At 45.7% G+C, this 20,166-nt stretch overlaps 1 protein-coding gene across 9 annotated transcripts in view; it reads right to left on the bottom strand.

Moving 5' to 3' along the window:
• LOC121877713 (mitogen-activated protein kinase kinase kinase 9-like) overlaps positions 1 to 20,166 on the bottom strand; it is a 105,818-nt gene that overhangs the window by 72,865 nt on the left and 12,787 nt on the right. For all 9 annotated transcript variants that reach the window (XM_042383547.1, XM_042383548.1, XM_042383549.1 and 6 more), the window contains exons 2-3: positions 17,535 to 17,711; positions 15,147 to 15,621 (exon numbers count right to left, since the gene is read on the bottom strand). In XM_042383547.1, the coding sequence (XP_042239481.1) occupies positions 15,147 to 15,621; positions 17,535 to 17,711 (652 nt within the window). The remainder of the gene's footprint in view (positions 1 to 15,146; positions 15,622 to 17,534; positions 17,712 to 20,166) is intronic.

The raw sequence follows: 20,166 nt of genomic DNA, 5'->3' as shown, positions 1-20,166 counted from the left end.
AGGAGGAGGAGGGAGGGAGGGAGGGAGGAGGGAGGAGGGAGGGAGGAGGGAGGAGGTGAGTGAGGGAGGAGGGAGGAGGGAGGAGGAGGAGGTAGGGGAGAGGTAGGGAGGAGGAGAGAGGAGGAGGGAAGGTAGGGAGGAGGAGGAGGTGGTGAGGAGGAGGGAGGAGGGAGGGAGGAGGAGGAGGAGGAGGGAGGGAGGAGGGAGTGAGGAGGGAGGAGGTGAGTGAGGGAGGAGGAGGGAGGAGGAGGGAGGGAGGAGGAGGAGGAGGAGGAGGGAGGTAGTGAGGGAGGAGGGAGTGAGGGAGGGAGGGAGGAAGGTAGTGAGGGAGGGAGGAGGGAGGAAGGTGGTGAGGGGAGAGAGGGAGGGGGAGGGAGGAGGAGAGGGAGGGAGGAGGTAGTGAGGGAGGGGAGGGAGGGAGGAAGGTGATGGAGGGAGGAGAGGTGATGGAGGGAGGAAGGGAGAGAGGGAGGGAGGGAGGGAGAGAGGAGGGAGGGACCAAGTCATGTTACTTGCTCACCCTCATCCTCCACACGCCACGCCAAGCTGTCTTCAGCCATTCATCCTACACGCCAAGTTAAACCACGTCGAGTTAAATCCGTCAGTTAAACCCCGTCAAGTTAAACCACGTCGAGTTAAACCCCGTCAAGTTAAACTCGTCAAGTTAACGTCAAGTTAAACCACGTCGAGTTAAACCCCGTCAAGTTAAACCACGTCGAGTTAAACCACGCTAAGTTAAACCACATCAAGCTAAACCACGTCGAAGTTAAACCGTCGAGTTAACCCATGTCAGATCAAACCACGTCAAAGCTAAACCACGTCAAGTTAAACCACGTCGAGTTAAACCACGTCGAGTTAAACCACGTCGAGTTAAACCACGCTAAGTTAAACCACATCAAGCTAAACCACGTCAAGTTAAACCACGTCGAGTTAACCCATGTCAGATCAAACCACGTCAAGCTAAACCACGTCAAGTTAAACCACGTCGAGTTAACCCATGTCAGATCAAACCACGTCAAGCTAAACCACGTCAAGTTAAACCACGTCGAGTTAACCCATGTCAGATCAAATCACGTCAAGCCAAACCACGCCAAGCTAAACCAGGCCAAGATAAACCACGTCAACTACAACCTTCCCTGTACAACGTGACCCACAATAGGTGACCACGAGGAGTGTGTCGTGTGGTGTAACCGGAAATGTGGCCAATGGGTGTGGCGGGGGAGGAAAGGGTGAATAAGGGAGAGGGAGAGGAGGAGGGGTCAGTAAGCATTAACAGTAATCATGATAAGGGCTGTGTGTGTGTGTGTGTGTGTGTGTGCCGTACAACACACGCGGCACGCGCTTCCCACACACCACACCGCCCAACACTGCCACGTGCCGATCAATAGCAGCCGCCGCCACCCAACACCACCCACCCAACCAACGCCACCCACAGCCACCACCACCCACCAACAGCCGCTGCCACCCGCCTGCATATATCCACGACAGGTTACTCCCATCATGTCCACACCAGGAAGGAAAAGGCAAGAGAGCTGAGAAAACTATACCGCTTTCAAGCGGTTCCTGAGAAAATAAAACTCCGCCTGGTGACATCATTTATCACACCGATATTAACTTACGATCAGAGCAAGAACTCCTTCAAAGACTCCCACCAGACAACGACAACAACCATACATGGTTCCCAAAAGTTACCAAATCTCCAAAGGTCCATTACCACCCCCGATCTATACGGCCAGACAACCTCCCTAGACCAGCATCCGCCAGTAGGGTCGGCGGAATATGAAATAAGGCCCTTAAAACACCCATATATGGGACAGGGTAGGATGTCTAGTGCCTGTACCGAGACAATAACTAACCCATGACACAACCCTAACACACTATTAGCTTAGCTAGGCGGTCAGCCCGCCCTCTCTTACCTCCTCCTAAATTTCTTCAATTTCCGAACTATAACTTCCTTACCCCACCTCTAATCTTCTTTCACCCTTCCATTCTCTACAAAAAAAAAGACAACACCCACCCACCTACACTACAGCCGCTACCACCATCACTACCACTACCTGAACCACCACCACCACACACACACGTTAGGTTACATTAAAGGTAACTTGGGTTAGGTTAGGTCTCACACACACAGGACCTAGTTAGTAATATAGGTCGTCACTTAAGCCACCAATTACACTGACGGTGGCGGCTGTGATGAACACCAGACCAGGAGGTGTGTTGTGGTGTACTCCTTCCTTCCTTCCTTCCCCCGTCACCACTCCTTACCCTTTCCCTCCATAAGCACTCCACCTTCTCTCGTCATCTATCCACCCTTCCTTCCCTCATACAGACAGACGGCGTTCACAGTATATCGAGCTGGCTGGTTAGGGTTCAATCGATAACACTCGTGACCTCCCCGCCTCTCCCCTCCCACACCCCCCGCCCCGCCAGTCCCCTCTCCCACTGTCACATCAACACCCCTCCCTCCACCATGCTACACCTCAGTTACCCCACCTCCACCCCTGCCACACCCCCTCCCCCCCACCACCCTAACCTAACCTATACACTACACTCGCTCTCTTCTCCCGTCAGAGAAAGTAGGTCCTCATACGCCAGACAGAGGGACGGGAATACCGGACCCGAGACATAGTGTGCAGGAGGAGGAGGAGGAGGAGCAAGAGGAGGAGGAGGAAGAGCAAGAGGAGGAAGAGGAGGAGCAAGAGCAAGAGGAGGAGGAGGAAGAGCAAGAGGAGGAAGAGGAGGAGCAAGAGCAAGAGGAGGAGGAGGAAGAGGTTGTATAGTCAGGAAAGCCTCGTGAGGTTTTTAGTTTAACAAATTTATTGACTCGTGAGTGACGTAGATGAGTTGGAAACTGAACGAAGTAGGAAAACCCAGACGTTCCTTCCTCCCTCTCTCTCCCTCTCTGTGGACAGCAGTGTGCAGGTAGAGGCAGCCGAGTGCCACTCCTGGCCACTTCACCCCTATTCTCCTGCATGGCCCATCACTACTTTACCCTGCTTCATTACTAATATTACTACACAAACACACACACACACACACACACTCTCAAGAACAATTAGGCCACGCAAAGTAGTGCTTGTCCTCCCAGCGCGCAGACATTAACGCACCTACACACACAGTCACGTGAGATAACTCTTGTTTTATCATCCTGTCCTACTACATAGACGGCATCCCCTCCGTCTCCAGTGAGCGTCCCTCCATCCCTCCCTCTTGGCTTTCACAGACAAGTCGTCACCCCCCCCTCCAGGCGTCTCCCTTTCCCACTACATTCCCTCCCTTTCTCTCACTCCCACATTCCCTCACAACTACCTCCTGTTCCCTAAACTCTCTCTCTCTCTCTCTCTCAGTAGGTAGGTAGGCAGACACTCGCAAGCAGTGAGGTAAGGTAAGTAGACTGTCAATTGAGGTTTAGGACAAAAGAGGAAGAATTGTGAGAAAAAGAGGAAGAATTGTGAGAAAGAGAGGAAGAAATGAGAGAAAAAGAGGAAGAATTGTGAGAAAGAGGAAGAATTGAGAGAAAGAGAGGAAGAATTGTGAGAAAGAGGAAGAATTGAGAGAAAGAGAGTAAGAATCGAGAGAAAAAGAGGAAGAATTGAGAGAAGAGGAAAACCCTTCTAGAGAAAGAGGAAAACATTAGTTACTAATGAGGGAAAGAGGACAAAACAAGATGAGGTGATGTAACAAGTTAAGAGGAAAACTTGGTGTTGCAAAGTGATATAACCTAACCTAACCCAGTCACCTCCTCCCCCCTCATAACCTAACCTAACCCAGTCACCTCCTCCCCCCTCATAACCTAACCTAACCCAGTCACCTCCACCCCCCTCATAACCCAATCCCAACCCAGTCACCTCCCCTCATAACCCAATCCCAACCCAGTCACCTCCTCATAACCTAAACCCAGTCACCCTCCCCAACCCAACCCAGTCACCCCTCATAACCTAACCCAACCCAGTCATAACCCAACCAACCCAATACCTCCTCCCCTCATAACCTAACCTAACCCAGTCACCTCCCTCATAACCCAATCCCAACCCAGTCACCTCCCTCATAACCTAACCCAACCCCAGTCACCTCCTCCCCAACCCCTCCCCCTGCTAACCCAAACTCTAACCTAGCTACCTCATAACCCAACCCAACCCAGTCACCTCCTCCCCTCATAACTCCAACCTAACCCAGTCACCTCCCCCTCATAACCTAACCCAACCCAGTCACCTTCATAACCTAACCTAACCCAGTCACCTCCTCCCCTCATAACCCAACCTAATCCCAGTCACCTCCCTCATATAACCTAACCCAACCCAGTCACCTCCCTCATAACCCAAACTAACCAGTCACCTCCTCCCCTCATAACCCCAACCTAACCCAGTCACCTCCTCCCCCTCATAACCTAACCTAACCCAGTCACCTCCTCATAACCCAACCCAACCCAGTCACCTCCTCCCCTCATAACCCAACCTAACCCAGTCACCTCCCTCATAACCTAACCCAACCCAGTACCTCTCATAACCAACCTAACCAGTCACCTCCTCCCTCATAACCTTAACCCAACCCAGTCACCTCCTCATAACCTAAACCTAGTCACCTCCTCCCCCAATCAACCAACCTAGTCACTCTCCCAACCCAACCAACCTAGCCACCTCCTCATAACCTAACCCAACCCAGTCACCTCACAACCCCAACCCAACATCATCATCGCCATCATCATCATCACCACCATCATCTTCACCGTCACCATCATCACCATCATCATCACCACCATCATCACCATCACCACCATCATCATCGCCACCATCATCATCACCACCATCATCACCATCATCACCATCACCATCATCATCACCACCATCATCACCATCACCACCATCATCATCGCCACCATCATCATCACCACCATCATCACCATCATCACCATCACCATCATTATCATGCGTCCATGCGTCACAATTTATTTGATTACTCTTAATTACCGACAGGAAGACACAACAACTTATTAATTATTCACCTGCACACACACACACACACACAAACTATATACACACACAAACTATATACACACACACACACACACACACACAAACTATATACACACACATACATACACACACATATATTTTGTGTTAAAACTAATAAACAAAAATAAACATATTTACATCACCATCGAAAGAATAAGCTTACCTGAGCACACCTGAACACCCACACCTGACCGTCACACACTCACCTGGAAATAAAAGTGTGTAATCATTAGACAGGTGGGTGATGAGTGACATAACACTCCCTTAACACTACACCACACTATACTACATCACACCACACTACACCACACAACACTACACCACACTATACACCACACAACACTACACTACACCACACAACACTGTCGACTGTCCTTCTCTCCTGAGGTCGGCTTTGCTCTGCCTCAGGGGAACGAGAGCATCGGCCCCAAAGCCGACAACAGTTGCAAATATTGACTTTGAGGCAACAGTCACTGAATGCCGCATAGATAACAAAGGAAGGCCAAAGACACCGAGGCCCAGTAATTGGCACGACGGACTTCAAGACCGAGTACGTAACGGGAAAGGTGAATGAGTTGGTTAGGGAAATCCAAGCTCTGTCGGAGATTGCTAACACAGAGTCACATGCGGTTTTTGCGGCATTCACTCATGGAGTCAAGCATCGCTGGAACTACCTGATGCGCACTATCCCTGATACCCCTCCTCCACCTTCTGGAAGAAGCTATCAGTGTCAATTTCATTCCCAAATTAGTGAAACACCTGACTTAACCCCAGCAGAAAGATCACTTCTTGCATTTCCACCGAGACTGGGAGGTATGGGATTGACCAGTCCAAAGGAGATTGCTGCCACCGAACATCAAAACTCAGTTAAGCTCACGGCAGCCCTTACAGACCACACAATAGCTCGGAACACAACAGAGGAGGTGGATACCAGCGAAGTAAACAAGATTCGAAGGTCCATTACGACAGAATGACAGCACAGCCAAAGGAATAAGTTGCAGCAACTGTTGTTGCAAGTACCAGAGAATTTGAAGAAAAAAAGTAGCTATAGCGTAGGAGGTGGGCGCCTCGAAGTGGTTAACTACGTTACCGATAAGGGCAAATAGTTTCAGTCTCAATAAACAAGAATTTACAGATGCCATTGCTCTGAGGTATGGTAGGCCAGTGGAAGGTTTGCGTTCCCAATGCGTGCGTGGCTCTTCCTATGATGGTGATCACGCCATGGTGTGCAAGAAAGGGGCCTTCATATGCATGAGGCATGATGAAGTAAGGGATCTCACAGTAAATATGTTGAAGGAAATCTGCCATGATGTCAGGGAAGAACCGACCCTCCTTCCAATGGACGGTGAGATTTTCCAACATAGGACTTCAAACACATCCAACGAAGCCCGTGTTGACGTCAGTGATCGAGGATTCTGGACGCGGGGACAGCGAACCTTCTTCGACATCAGGATCTTTGATCCCATGGCCATATGTCACAGTAACTTAACTCTCGATGCTGCACACAGGAGGAACGAAAACGGCAAGAGAAGGGCATACGGGGAGAGAATTCAGAACGTTGATCAAGGCAGCTTCACTCGTCTAGTGTTCACAAACTCTGGTGGGATGGGACCAAGTGCAAGATGTTTCTACGCCAGACTCGCGGAGGTGATCTCCGAACAGAAGCAGCAGCCCAGAAGTCATGTTACAGCCTGGATGAGATGTCGACTGTCTTTCTCTCTCCTTCGGTCGGCTTTGCTCTGCCTCAGGGGAACGAGAGCTTCTGCCCCAACTCCGACAACTGCTGCAGATATTGACTACGAGGCTACTGTCACTGAATGCCACATAGATCTGCGGCACAACTAATTTAACACATATAGGATAGCTACTTATGTATTAGGATATTTAATATTAAGGTAATAAAATGGTGGCGAAGGTGTGGCTATTGGGGGAGGCTGGAGGCCAGGTTAAAAAAAAAAAGTAGTAGTGGTGGTAGTAGTGGTGGTAGTAGTGGTGGTAGTAGTAGTAGTAGTAGTGTTGGTGTAGAAGACACATTGAAAGGGGATGGGCGAGACACACACACACACACACACACACACACACGGCGTGGATAGGGTACATTCTGACAGGTGTGGGCGACCCTCACACCTGTTCCCCCCACCTCACTCACCTCACCCCTACACACACACACACGTCAGAGAGAGAGAGGGAGAGAGATGAGATGAGATGAGAGATGAGATGAGAGATGAGACAGAGAGAGAGAGAGAGAGAGAGAGAGAGAGAGAGAGAGAGAGAGAGATAAAAGCGAGAGATAAGAGAGATAGAGGTTAAATAAGGAATCACCGTCATATGAGGTCAGTCCAGGGCGAGCGGTGTTTACCTGGTGAAGGTACGGAGGGAGGAGAAGAGGAGGAGGTTGGGAGAGGGAGGAGGGGAACAGGGTTAGGGAGGAGTAAGGAAAGGAAGGAAGGAAGGAATACAAATACATCACCACAAATTAATATATGACGTCATCAATACATTTAATAACAACACGTGACGTCACAACACATGACCTCGAGAGCTGAATACCACCATAAGCCGGCAGCCATGAGCGGCGGCGGCTGATAAGATAACACCATAAGATAACCTCGGTCACCAGTCTTAGGAGGTGTGTGTGTAACAACCAAAACACCTCCACCACCTTGTTATCAACCCAAACCCAGGTAAGATTACACGTTAAGCTCACACAGTCTTCGTTGACTGAGAGAAGGTTACATAAGTCAGAAGATAAATGGCAGTTTACCCTTCATGACGAATACCCCCCCCCCCCTCTAATAACCATAACTTAAGGGGGACGGGGGGACTTTTGCCTGCTCAACAAGGGTAAAGATGGAGGGAGGTAAGACACCCAGCAGTACCTCTTCATACTATGAGCACCACCCAATTATTAAAATTACAGGTGTTCCAAAATGAAGCCCTAAGATTCGTCACAGGTGAAAGATACCCCTTCACCAGAACCACAGCCGAGATACATAGAGACCTGAGAATGAAACCCATCAACCAGCAGCTGCTCACCCTGGCCAGCAGAATCTGGTAAATGATAGAACGATCAGAGCAAGAACTCCTTCAAAGACTCCCACCAGACAACAACAACCATACATGGTTCCCAAAAAGTTACCAAATCTCAAAAGGTCCATTACCACCCCCGACCTACACGGCCAGACAACCTCCCTAGACCAACATCCGCCAGTAGGGTCGGCGGAATATGAAATAAGGCCCTTAAAACACCCATATATGGGACAGGGTAGGATGTCTAGTGCCTGTACCGACAGACAATAACTAACCCATGACACAACCCTAACACACTATTAGCTTAGCTAGGCGGTCAGCCCGCCCTCTCTTACCTCCTCCTAAATTTCTTCTATTTCCAAACTATAACTTCCTTCCCCCACCTCTAATTCTCTCTCTCTCTCTCTCTCTCTCTAAAAACAAAAAACAAAAAAAAGTAATAAGAGATAGGAGTGTGGAGTGATAACCTCTGGCACAAGGTCACATACACACACCTGAGCCACACTGCACCAGTCAACCAAGTAGCCGCTAGCCTAACTACCCAGTTAATTGCAGGCACGAGAGAGAGAGAGAGAGAGAGAGAGAGAGAGAGAGAGAGAGATAAGGTAGGCGAGAAGGAGGGAGGCAGCGGGGGAGGGAGAGAGTGAGGTGATAAGGGAGGAGGAGAGGGAGGGGGGTGGACCTGCCAGGCCTGATATGATAAGATAACACAGGTGGCGAGAGATTCCTGGCGTGCCTCTGTCCACACTCCCTCCCTCCCTCCTCCCCTTACCTCCCTCCCTCCCTCCTATCCTTACCTCCCTCCCCTCCTCCCCTTACTTCCCTACCCTGCCCTCCCCTCCCTACCTATCCTCACACCAACCCCCCTCCCCCTCCCCCCACATACCAGCCTCCTCCCGCCCACACATACGACATTCTAACTACCAAATTACCCCCTACCTGTCTATAGCCTACCCTACCTACCCTAATTAGTCTAGCAGAAATGTGTGTGTGTGTGTGTGGTCGCCATAATAAGACACACAAAGGACCAATCGCCCCTCACGTACAATAATGAATACATAAGATTCTCGCCTACACTCAAAACACCTACAGAACACACACACACACACACACACACAGTCACCTAATAGATAACTAACAGCTTAACCAACCCAGCGAGAGAGAGAGAGAGAGAGAGAGAGAGAGAGAGAGAGCAGGTGCACCTCCACACATCCTCATCACCATTCATAAGGCGACGCCTCCTCCCAAACCTCCTCCTCCGCCCCCCCTCACCTCTCTCTCTCTCTCACTACCACACCCTCCCAAACACCCTCTCTGGCCTCTGTACCTCCAACACTTTTCCCTGGCCTCTGTACCTCCAAACACCCTCCCTGGCCTCTGTACTCCAAACACCTCTCGCTCTCTCTCTGGCCTCAGTACCTCCAAACACCTCTCTCCCTGGCCTCTGTACCTCCAAACACCTCTTCTTTCCCTGGCCTCTGTATTCAAACACCTCTCTCTGGCGTCTTCTTCTCCGAAATCTCATCTTGTTTTCCAACCCCCTTTCTTCCACCTCCTCTTATTCCTCCACACCTCTCTCTCCTGAGCCTCAGTAATTCTCCTCCCTCCCCTTAGGGCTGGAACAAGTCCTCCACATAATAAAAACACACATTTATGGGGTGATGTAACAATAAAAGGTTAGAGAAGGAAGGAGAGAAGTGAGGTGAAGAGAAGTGAGGTGTGCCGAGGTAGCGATCCACACACACGAGGCCACCACATAACATCTTTGTGAATAAAAAGTGGCTGACTAACCCCACGTTCCTACACCCACCCTCTCTCACACACACACACACAATGGTTGTCCCTCGTGTAACGAGAATGGTCGGTTAGGCCACCTAGGCGTGAATTTGTTTAAGATGTAGAAGCTGTCGCCAACACAACAACCACACCCTACGTTAACGAGTTGCATGACCCAGTGTTTGAGGTGTAGAAGCTGTCGCCAACACAACAACCACACCCTAAGTTAACGAGTTGAGTGACCCAGTGTTTAAGGTGTAGTTCGTCGCCAACACAACAACCACATCCCTAGTTAACGAGTTGCATGACCCAGTGTTCTAGGGTGTAGAAGCTGTCGCCAACACAACAACCACACCCTAAGTTAACGAGTTGCATGACCCAGTGTTCTAGGTGTAGAAGCTGTCGCCAACACAATAACCACACCCTAAGTTAACGAGTTGCATGACCCAGCGTCAAGGAATAGTGTGTCTGTTGAGCTGAGTGTGTCTACTGAGCCACACCAGCACCACCACTAGCCACACCATCATCACCACTAGCCACACCACCACAAGCCACACCATCACCACCAGGAGCCACACCACCACAAGGCCACCATCACCACCAGGGTTACACCATCACCACCACTAGCCACACCATCATCACCACTAACCACACCACCAGGAGCCACACCATCACGAGCCACACCATCGCCACCACTAGCCACATCATCTCCAGCATCCGGCTACTACAGACCAACTGACAGGACACAACTGCTGCCTGCCCCAGTGTTTAGGGCTAAGATGTGTGTTAACATATCCTGTACTGTCCTGACACCATACACATACACCATACACACAACACACACACACACACAATTATATACACAACACTATACACACAACACTATACACACACAACACTATACACACAGCACTATACACACAACACTATACACACACACACTATACACACAACACTATACACACACAACACTATACACACAACACTATACACACACTATACACACAACACTATACACACACACACACTATACACACAACACTACACACACACACTATAAACACAACACTATACACACAACACTATACACACACAACACTATACACACACACTATAACACAACACTACACACACACTATACACACAACACCATACACATACACACTATACACACAACACTATACACACAACACTATACACACAACACTATACACACACACACTATACACACAACACTATACACACACTATACACACAACACTATACACACACAACACTATACACACACAACACTATACACACAGCACTATACACACAACACTATACACACACACACTATACACACAACACTATACACACACAACACTATACACTATAACACACAACACTATACACACAACACTATACACAACACACACACACAACACTATACACACACACACTATACACACAACACTACACACAAACACTATACACACACACACTATACACACACAACACTATACACACACACACATACACACAACACTACACACAACACTATACACACACAACACTATGCACACACAACACTATACACACAACACTATACACACAACACTATACACACAACACTACACACACACTATACACACAACACTATACACAACACTATACACACAACACTATACACACACAACACTATACACACACACACATACACACAACACTACACACAACACTATACACACAACACAACACTATACACACACACTATACACACAACACTATACACACACACATAACACTATACACACATAACACTATACACACACACACTATACACACAACACTACACACACACTATACACACAACACCATACATACACACTATACACACAACACTATACACACACAACACTATACACACACAACACTATACACACACACACTATACACACAACACTACACAAAACACAACACTACACACACACTATACACACAACACTATACACACAACACTATACACACACACTATATACACACACACACAACACTATACACACACACACTATACACACACACACTATACACAACACTACACACACACTATACACACAACACTATACACACACAACACTATACACACAACAACACTACACACACACACTATATACACACACACACAACACTATACACACACACACTATACACACACAACACCATACACACAACACTATACACACACACACACCATATACACACACACACAACACTATACACACACACATACAATAACACAAATATACACACAACACTATACACACACACACTATACACACAACACTACACACACAACACTATACACACACAACACTATACACACACACACATTATACACACACAACACCATACACACAACACTATACACACACACACTATACACACAACACTATACACACACACACACTATATACAACACACCACACACACACAACACTATACACACACACACTATACACACAAACACTATACACAACACTATACACACACAACACCACACACAACACTATACACACACACACACTATACACACACAACACCATACACACAACACTATACACACACACACTATACACACAACACTATACACACACACACTATACACACACACACCATACACACAACACTACACACACACAATTATACACACAACACTATACACACACACACACACTATACACACAACACCACACACACAACACTATACACACACACACTATACACACAACACATACACACACACACTATATACACACACACACAACACTATACACACACACACTATATACACACACACAACACTATACACACACACACTATACAACACATACACACAACACTATACACACACACACACTATACACACAACACTACACACACACAACACTATACACACACAACACTATACACACACACACTACACACAAACTATACACACACAACACCACACACACAACACTATACACACACACACTATACACACAACACTATACACACACACACTATACACACACAACACCACACACAACACTATACACACACACACTATACACACAACACTATACACACACACTATACACACACAACACCATACACACAACACTATACACACACACACACTACATACAATAATAATAACACCATACACACAACACATACACACACACACTGTTTACGACCGTGTAATATTTTTCTATTTTTGTTATATAACATGCTCCCATGTTCCATATTATTCCTGTAATGATGTGTTGTATTACTATTATATATTCTAGTCACCTTAACCCTGTGCTGTTAAGTTTTAACTGTTTTATTTGTTCAAACCATTTGTATTGTAGCGTTCTTTGTTCTCTAACGACCATCTGCATCGTTAAACGACCCACCGGGCGTGTGGCAGTGCCGACCTTATATATAGGACCCACCAACTGACTGGATTAGTTCAGTCCTTTGTTATACAGTTCACATCCTTTGAGTGTCACTTGTTACTTATACTTAATTTGTGTTGTTCCTGTCGTCACCAATGTGTATCTATGTGAGTACCTATTTATGTCCATCAGTATTTGCTTCGTTACATTTAAGTAATTCAGTGTTGTTTCAGTGTTAGTTTACATGTTTATGCAGTGTTAACGTAATCAATGCTTTATTATTATTCTTTTGATGTTTCGATGTTTAGTATCATTTGAGTCTTAAAAGTTTCGATGGTGAATCAATTTGTTGTGACAGCCTACGAGCTCTTTTATTGTGTTAACATTTAATTAATTAAATTCTTAAGGTTTTACTTTATTTATTTTTATTCCCTTTTAATTTACTTCACTTTTTTTGTTTGGTTACGCCTAGAACCTGGATATTTAAGTAAATTAAGAGACGGCGTAACAACACTATACACACACACACAAGCTATACACATACACACATCACTATACGCACACCTTACATATATATATACACGGTAGTAGTGGTGGTGGGTGCGGGCGCAAGTACCAACAGTTTGGGTAATCACGTTGTGACACGCGAGACAGACACACACACACACAGTTCACTTACGCACACAGGAAACCAAATTACAGAGGAAAGAGAGAATGAAACAAACACAGAGAGAGAGAGAGAGTGTGTTGATCCACAGTGAGTGCGTTAATTGCCAGAGTGAGTTATTACTGTAGCTACCCCAGAATCCCTCCCCACCCTCTCTCTTGTTGTTTGTTTTAATATCTTTCTCTCTCTCTCTTTCCTCTCCAGTAATTTGGTTTCCTGTGTGCGTAAGTTTGTGTGTGTGATAAGACCAGTGGAGGAGGCACTGTATTGATCAAGACTGGGCCCACCATAACATAGTACATCGTCAAATAAATAATATTGATAATGATACTACTTCAACTGATGATAATAATAAAACTACTAATAATAATATCAATAATAACAATAAATTCTAATAATAACAAGAATAATATTAATTATAATAATACTATTACTACTACAGTACTATTAATAATAAAAATAATACAGGTAATAATAATAATCTGGTCAACACTTGGAGCCACCAGCTTATTTCACCTGAAGAATGAACACCCTATAGTTATCTGGAAGGAGGTTAGGTGATTCTACTACTGTGACGCTGTTTGGTGACACGGGTTATCTCCTCACTGCAGTACATCAACAACACTAAACCTAACGTAACCTAACCACAGTACAACAACAAACACGCTGATTACTTTAGTTGAAGAGTTAAAGGTGAGGTACTGAGAAGGGAGGAGGGACACGCTCCCTCTCAGCAAAACTTAACCAAACCCAAACGTAACCTCCAAACACCACACCATCCCCCCCACCATCCCCCCCAACACCACACCATCCCCCCAACACCACACCATTCCCCCCCAACACCACACCATCCCCCCAACACCACACACCAGTGGATGATAAACAGAAGGAGGTAAATGAATAGAGGGGAACTTCTGGTGATGAGAGAGAGGCCAATAGGCTGTGGTGTAGAAAATGTTCTTCCTCCCTGGCCTCTCATTATATACCTCTTGCACCGCCCCTCGCACATCATCCTCCTACCTCTCTCCTCGACCCTCCTGTTGTTACACTATGTGTCACCTATAATAACACATCCTCCAGTTATACCACTGTAATGTGTCACCGCCATAGTAACAGCTACACTTTATATTAGATGCGTGAGTCACAAGTTAACTAACACTACACTAGTAGCTCGCATGTCTAAGGCGAACCATATTACGTCACAAGAGCAAAAGTTTCTTGCATCACAGTAAAGGACGACAGTCGTGTACTTACCATTGGAAGATTTGAGATCTCTATGAATAATCCTAACTGGGGCTTGATTGTGGAGGTAGTTCATTCCGCGAGCGATCTGGATCGCCCAGTCCGTTAGCACAGAGGGGCCTATGGCTTTCCTTTGTTGAAGGACACGGCTCAGGGAACCTCCCCTGGCATATTCCATCACTAGACACAAGTTGGGTTCCACGAGACACACCCCTTTTAACGCAACTATGTTTTCGTGTTTTAGGAGCCAGAAGAGTTTAGCCTCTTGCCGTACATTGTCGATGGTCACACTGATGTCCTCGTCCGGGTCCTGCCTCGCCGCCTTCACCGCCACCTCCTCGCCCTTCAGTATCCCGCGGTACACCTTGCCAAAGCCCCCGACCCCGATCACCTCTTCCAATTCCAGGTCATTGAAGTCAATTTCGATGGGTTCCACATCCTTAATGTTCTGAACCTCCGCCACAAAGTTGGACGGGAAGATCCCAACCTGAAGAGGAAGATGAGATGTAGCCAGTACAGTAATTCACTCTATACAGCTTACACTACAGCAGGTACAGTAAACTCACTCAAAAAACTATCTTTACAAAAATTGTGTTGACACAATACGACACAACGGACAAAGGATTATGACAACCTTACCGAGACAACATGAGGGTGTCAATGTTCACCGACCCCCAGTAAAGATAACAACCCGTAAAGTTAAATGTTATCATCCCCAGAAGTGATCGTCGACCTAAGTCACAAACACTTAAATATAATATATTACTGGTGATAAAAAACTCGCTGGGAGTAACTTGAAACTTAACGAGTTTTCCTCGGGTAGCACAAGGCAACCAGACTCACTACACACCTGTCCACTGTCTACCTAACCTAACCAGGCGAACTACACACCTGTCCACTGTCTACCTAACCTAACCAGGCGAACTACACACCTGTCCACTGTCTACCTAACCTAACCAGGCTCACTACACACCTGTTCACTGTCTACCTAACCTAACCAGGTTCACTACACACCTGTCCACTGTCTACCTAACCTAACCAGGTTCACTACACACCTGTCCACTGTCCCTAACCTAACCAGGTTCACTACACACCTGTCCACTGTCTACCTAACCTAACCAGGTTACTACACACCTGTCCACTGTCTACCCTAACCTAACCAGGTTCACTACACACCCTGTCCACTGTCTACCTAACCTAACCAGACTCACTACACACCTGTCCACCTGTCTACCTAACCAACCAGGTTCACTACACACCTGTCCACTGTCTACCTAACTAACCAGGTTACTACACCTGTCCACTGTCTACCCTAACCCAACCAGGCGAACTACACACCTGTCCACTGTCTACCCTAACCTATCGGTTCACTACACACCTGTCCACTGTCTACCTAACCTAACCAGACTCACTACACACCCTGTCACTGTCTACCTAACCTAACCAGACTCACTACACACCTGTCCAGTCTACCTAACCCAACCAGACTCACTACACACCTGTCCTGTCTACTAACCTAACCAGGCGAACTACACACCTGTCCTGTCTACCTAACCTAACCAGGTTCACTACACACCTATCCACTGTCTACCTAACCTACAGACTCACTACACACCTGTCCACTGTCTACCCTAACCTAACCAAGCGAACTACAGACCTGTCCACTGACTCTCTAACCAGGTTCACTACACACCTGTCCACTGCTCACCCCTAACCTAACCAGGCGAACTACACACCTGTCCACTGTCTACCTAACCCAACCAGGCGAACTACACACCTGTCCACTGCCTACCTAACCTCAACCAGGCGAACTACACACCTGTCCACTGTCTACCTAACCTAACCAGGCAGAACACACACCTGTCCACTGTCTACCTAACCCAACCAGGTTCACTACACACCTGTCCACCATCTCAACCTCTTAAGTTCACTACACACCTGTCCACTGTCTCTTCCAGGTTCACTACACACCTGTCACTGTCTCACCAACCCAACCAGACTCACTACACACCAGTCCACTGTCTCACCCCTACCAGGTTCATCACACCACCTCACCCCTAACCAGGCTCACTACACACCTGTCCACTGTCTACCTAACCTAACCAGGCTCACTACACACCTGTCCACTGTCTACCTAACCTAACCAGGCTCACTACACACCTGTCCACTGTCTACCTAACCTAACCAGGCTCACTACACACCTGTCCACTGTCTCACCTAACCTAACCAGGTTCACTACACACCAGTCCACTGTCTCACCTAACCTAACTGTTGCCCAAACTTTAAGTCACCATACCTCAAGCAACCCACGATCATCTCCTGTCAATAGTTAAGTTTAATATCTATGCAATTTCCCTTTTTGATCATCTTGTTAGACTGACTGACTGACTGACTGGTTACCTTGCCATTGATCTTGCCGGTCCACCAGCCTTCATCTCCCGAGATCTTAACGTCCTGGCTGAGAACCTCGATGATCTCTCCGTGACGTAGGCTGAGTTCGTCGTCCCCCTGGGCCTCGTAGTCGTAGAGGGTAGTACACACGCAGGTCTGATTCTGACTCGAACGCCCCACTGATGCCTGAGGTACAAGAAGGAACTTAGTCGCTGTTTCGATAGTAATTACTGCGTGAGTTAGGTGTCGGTGAAACCTCTATTTAATGGAAAATCCATTATATCGTGGGTCCGTTAGACGTGAAACTTCCCTCTAACGAGCTACTGTACAGAGAGATGAAAGACCATTATATTGTGGGTCCATTAGATGTGAAACTCCCCACCTATTGGATTATATAGGTTGAGAAGTCCATTATATGGAGCTTTCACTTTTAATGTACACATATGGTAAAGGAGTATTAGCACATAACCTAAGATATTTAATCATGGCATGACATAAACATGAGGGGGCCTAATGTACTTGAGATCAAAGACTCCTAATAATAAATAAAGTAAATAAAATTAAATTAAAAAAGAGAAGAAAAACGAACATAATGGATTGTAGAGTGCATCCTTGATTTAGTTGAGGAAAACCTTTATTTAACGGACTACAGTACAGTACTATATAGGAGAAAATTCATTATTTCGAGGATCTGTTAGATGTGAAATCTCCTTACAATTGGATAAGCATAAACTATGCAGTTATACAGTTCAGCGTGAATACAGACAATGTAAAAACTATGCATTACAGTGTACAGTACATAGGCCATGGGGTCATACCAGGCCAGTACAGTGCCAGGAGGGACACTATACAACACAGGTAAACAGTAAGGCGACTTGATCAAGCTATCAGCTGGTTATTTTCTGGAGATACACTACAGTACAGTACAGGTTAAAAGAGGCACAGCATAGTACAGTATAGGTACAGTAGAGTATAGTACAGTATAGTAGAGGACAGGATATAGATACAGTATACAGTACAGCAGTGTGCAAGGTATAGTATAGTATAAAGAATAGTGCAGTACAGTATAGTATAGCAGTATAGTAGAGGACAGTATACATACAGTATAGCATACAGTCAGTATAGCACGTATAGTATAGCACAGTATAGTATAGTACAGCATAGCATATATAACACAGCATAGTACAGTATAGTACAGTACAGTATAGCATAGTACAGTACAGCATAGTACAGTATAGTACAGTACAGCATAGTACAGAGCACAGCACAGCACAGCATAGTGGCACAGTACAGTACAGCATAGTACAGCATGTACATACAGCATAGCACAGCATAGCATAAAGGTACAGTACAGCAGCAGCACACAGCAGGCATAGCATAGCACAGTACAGTACAGTATAGTACAGCACAGGCATAGTACATGTTAGTGCACAGCATACATAGCACAGTATATATAGGTATGTACATAGCATAGCACAGCATAGTGCAGTACAGTATAGCATAGTACAGCATATAGCACAGTATAGTATAGTACAGCATAGCAGTATATGTATAGCACAGTATAGTATATACTTACGTACATCGAAGTATAGCATAGTATAGTATATATACATTACAGTTCAGTATAGATATAGCACAGTATAGCATAAGTAGTTAGTATAGTACAAGTACAGTACAGTTCAGTATAGAGTATAGTACAGTATATATAGTACAGTATAGTATAGTATGTACAGTAAGTATATACAGTATAGTATATAAGGATAACGGCATAGTATAGTACAGTACAAGTCAGTTCAGTATAGTATAGTAAGTCCAGTCTAAAGTACAGTTCAGTACAGCACAGCATATAGTACAGTACAGTGTACAGTACAGTTCAAGTATAGTACAGTATAGTACAGTTCAGCATAGTACAGTTTAGTATAGCATAGTATAGTACAGTACAGTATAGTATAGCAAGTACAGCACAGTACAGTACAGTTGTATAGTACAGTACAGCACAGCATAGTACAATACAGTAAGCAAGGTAGAGACAGTATAGTATGCATAGTACAGTACAGGATAGTATAGCATATATACAGTACAGTATAGTACAGTAAAGCATAGTAGAGGACAATAGAGTATAGTATAGTACAGCAGATAGTATAGTACAGTATAGTCAATAGTAAAGTATAGTAGAGGGATATATAGTACAGTATAGGATAGTATAGTACAGTATGGTATATAGTTCAGTATAGTACAGTTCAGTACAGTATAGTACAGTACAGTATAGTACAGTACAGTATAGCAGTCATATATATACATAGTACAGTTTAGTACAGTACAATACAGTAAAGTATAGTATAGAGCAGTACGATATATATATATACAGTATAGTACAGTATGGTATATAGTTCAGTATAGTACAGTTCAGTTCAGTATAGCAAATTCAGTACAGTACATAGTACAGTACAGTACAGTATAGTACAGTACAGTACAGTACAGTATAGTACAGTACAGGATAGTATAGTACAGTATAGTACAGTATAGTACAGTACAATACAGTATAGTACAGTACAATATAGTACACTACAGTACAGTATAGTACATTACAGTATAGTACAGTACAGCAATGTACAGTATAGTACAGTACAGTATATTATAA

Source organism: Homarus americanus, unplaced genomic scaffold (assembly GCF_018991925.1).
Source record: "Homarus americanus isolate GMGI-L3 unplaced genomic scaffold, GMGI_Hamer_2.0 scaffold24523, whole genome shotgun sequence".
In the NCBI taxonomy this organism is placed as follows: Eukaryota; Metazoa; Arthropoda; class Malacostraca; order Decapoda; family Nephropidae; genus Homarus; species Homarus americanus.
Note: the sequence above shows the minus strand (reverse complement) of the source record. Positions and strands in the feature narration are given on the sequence as shown.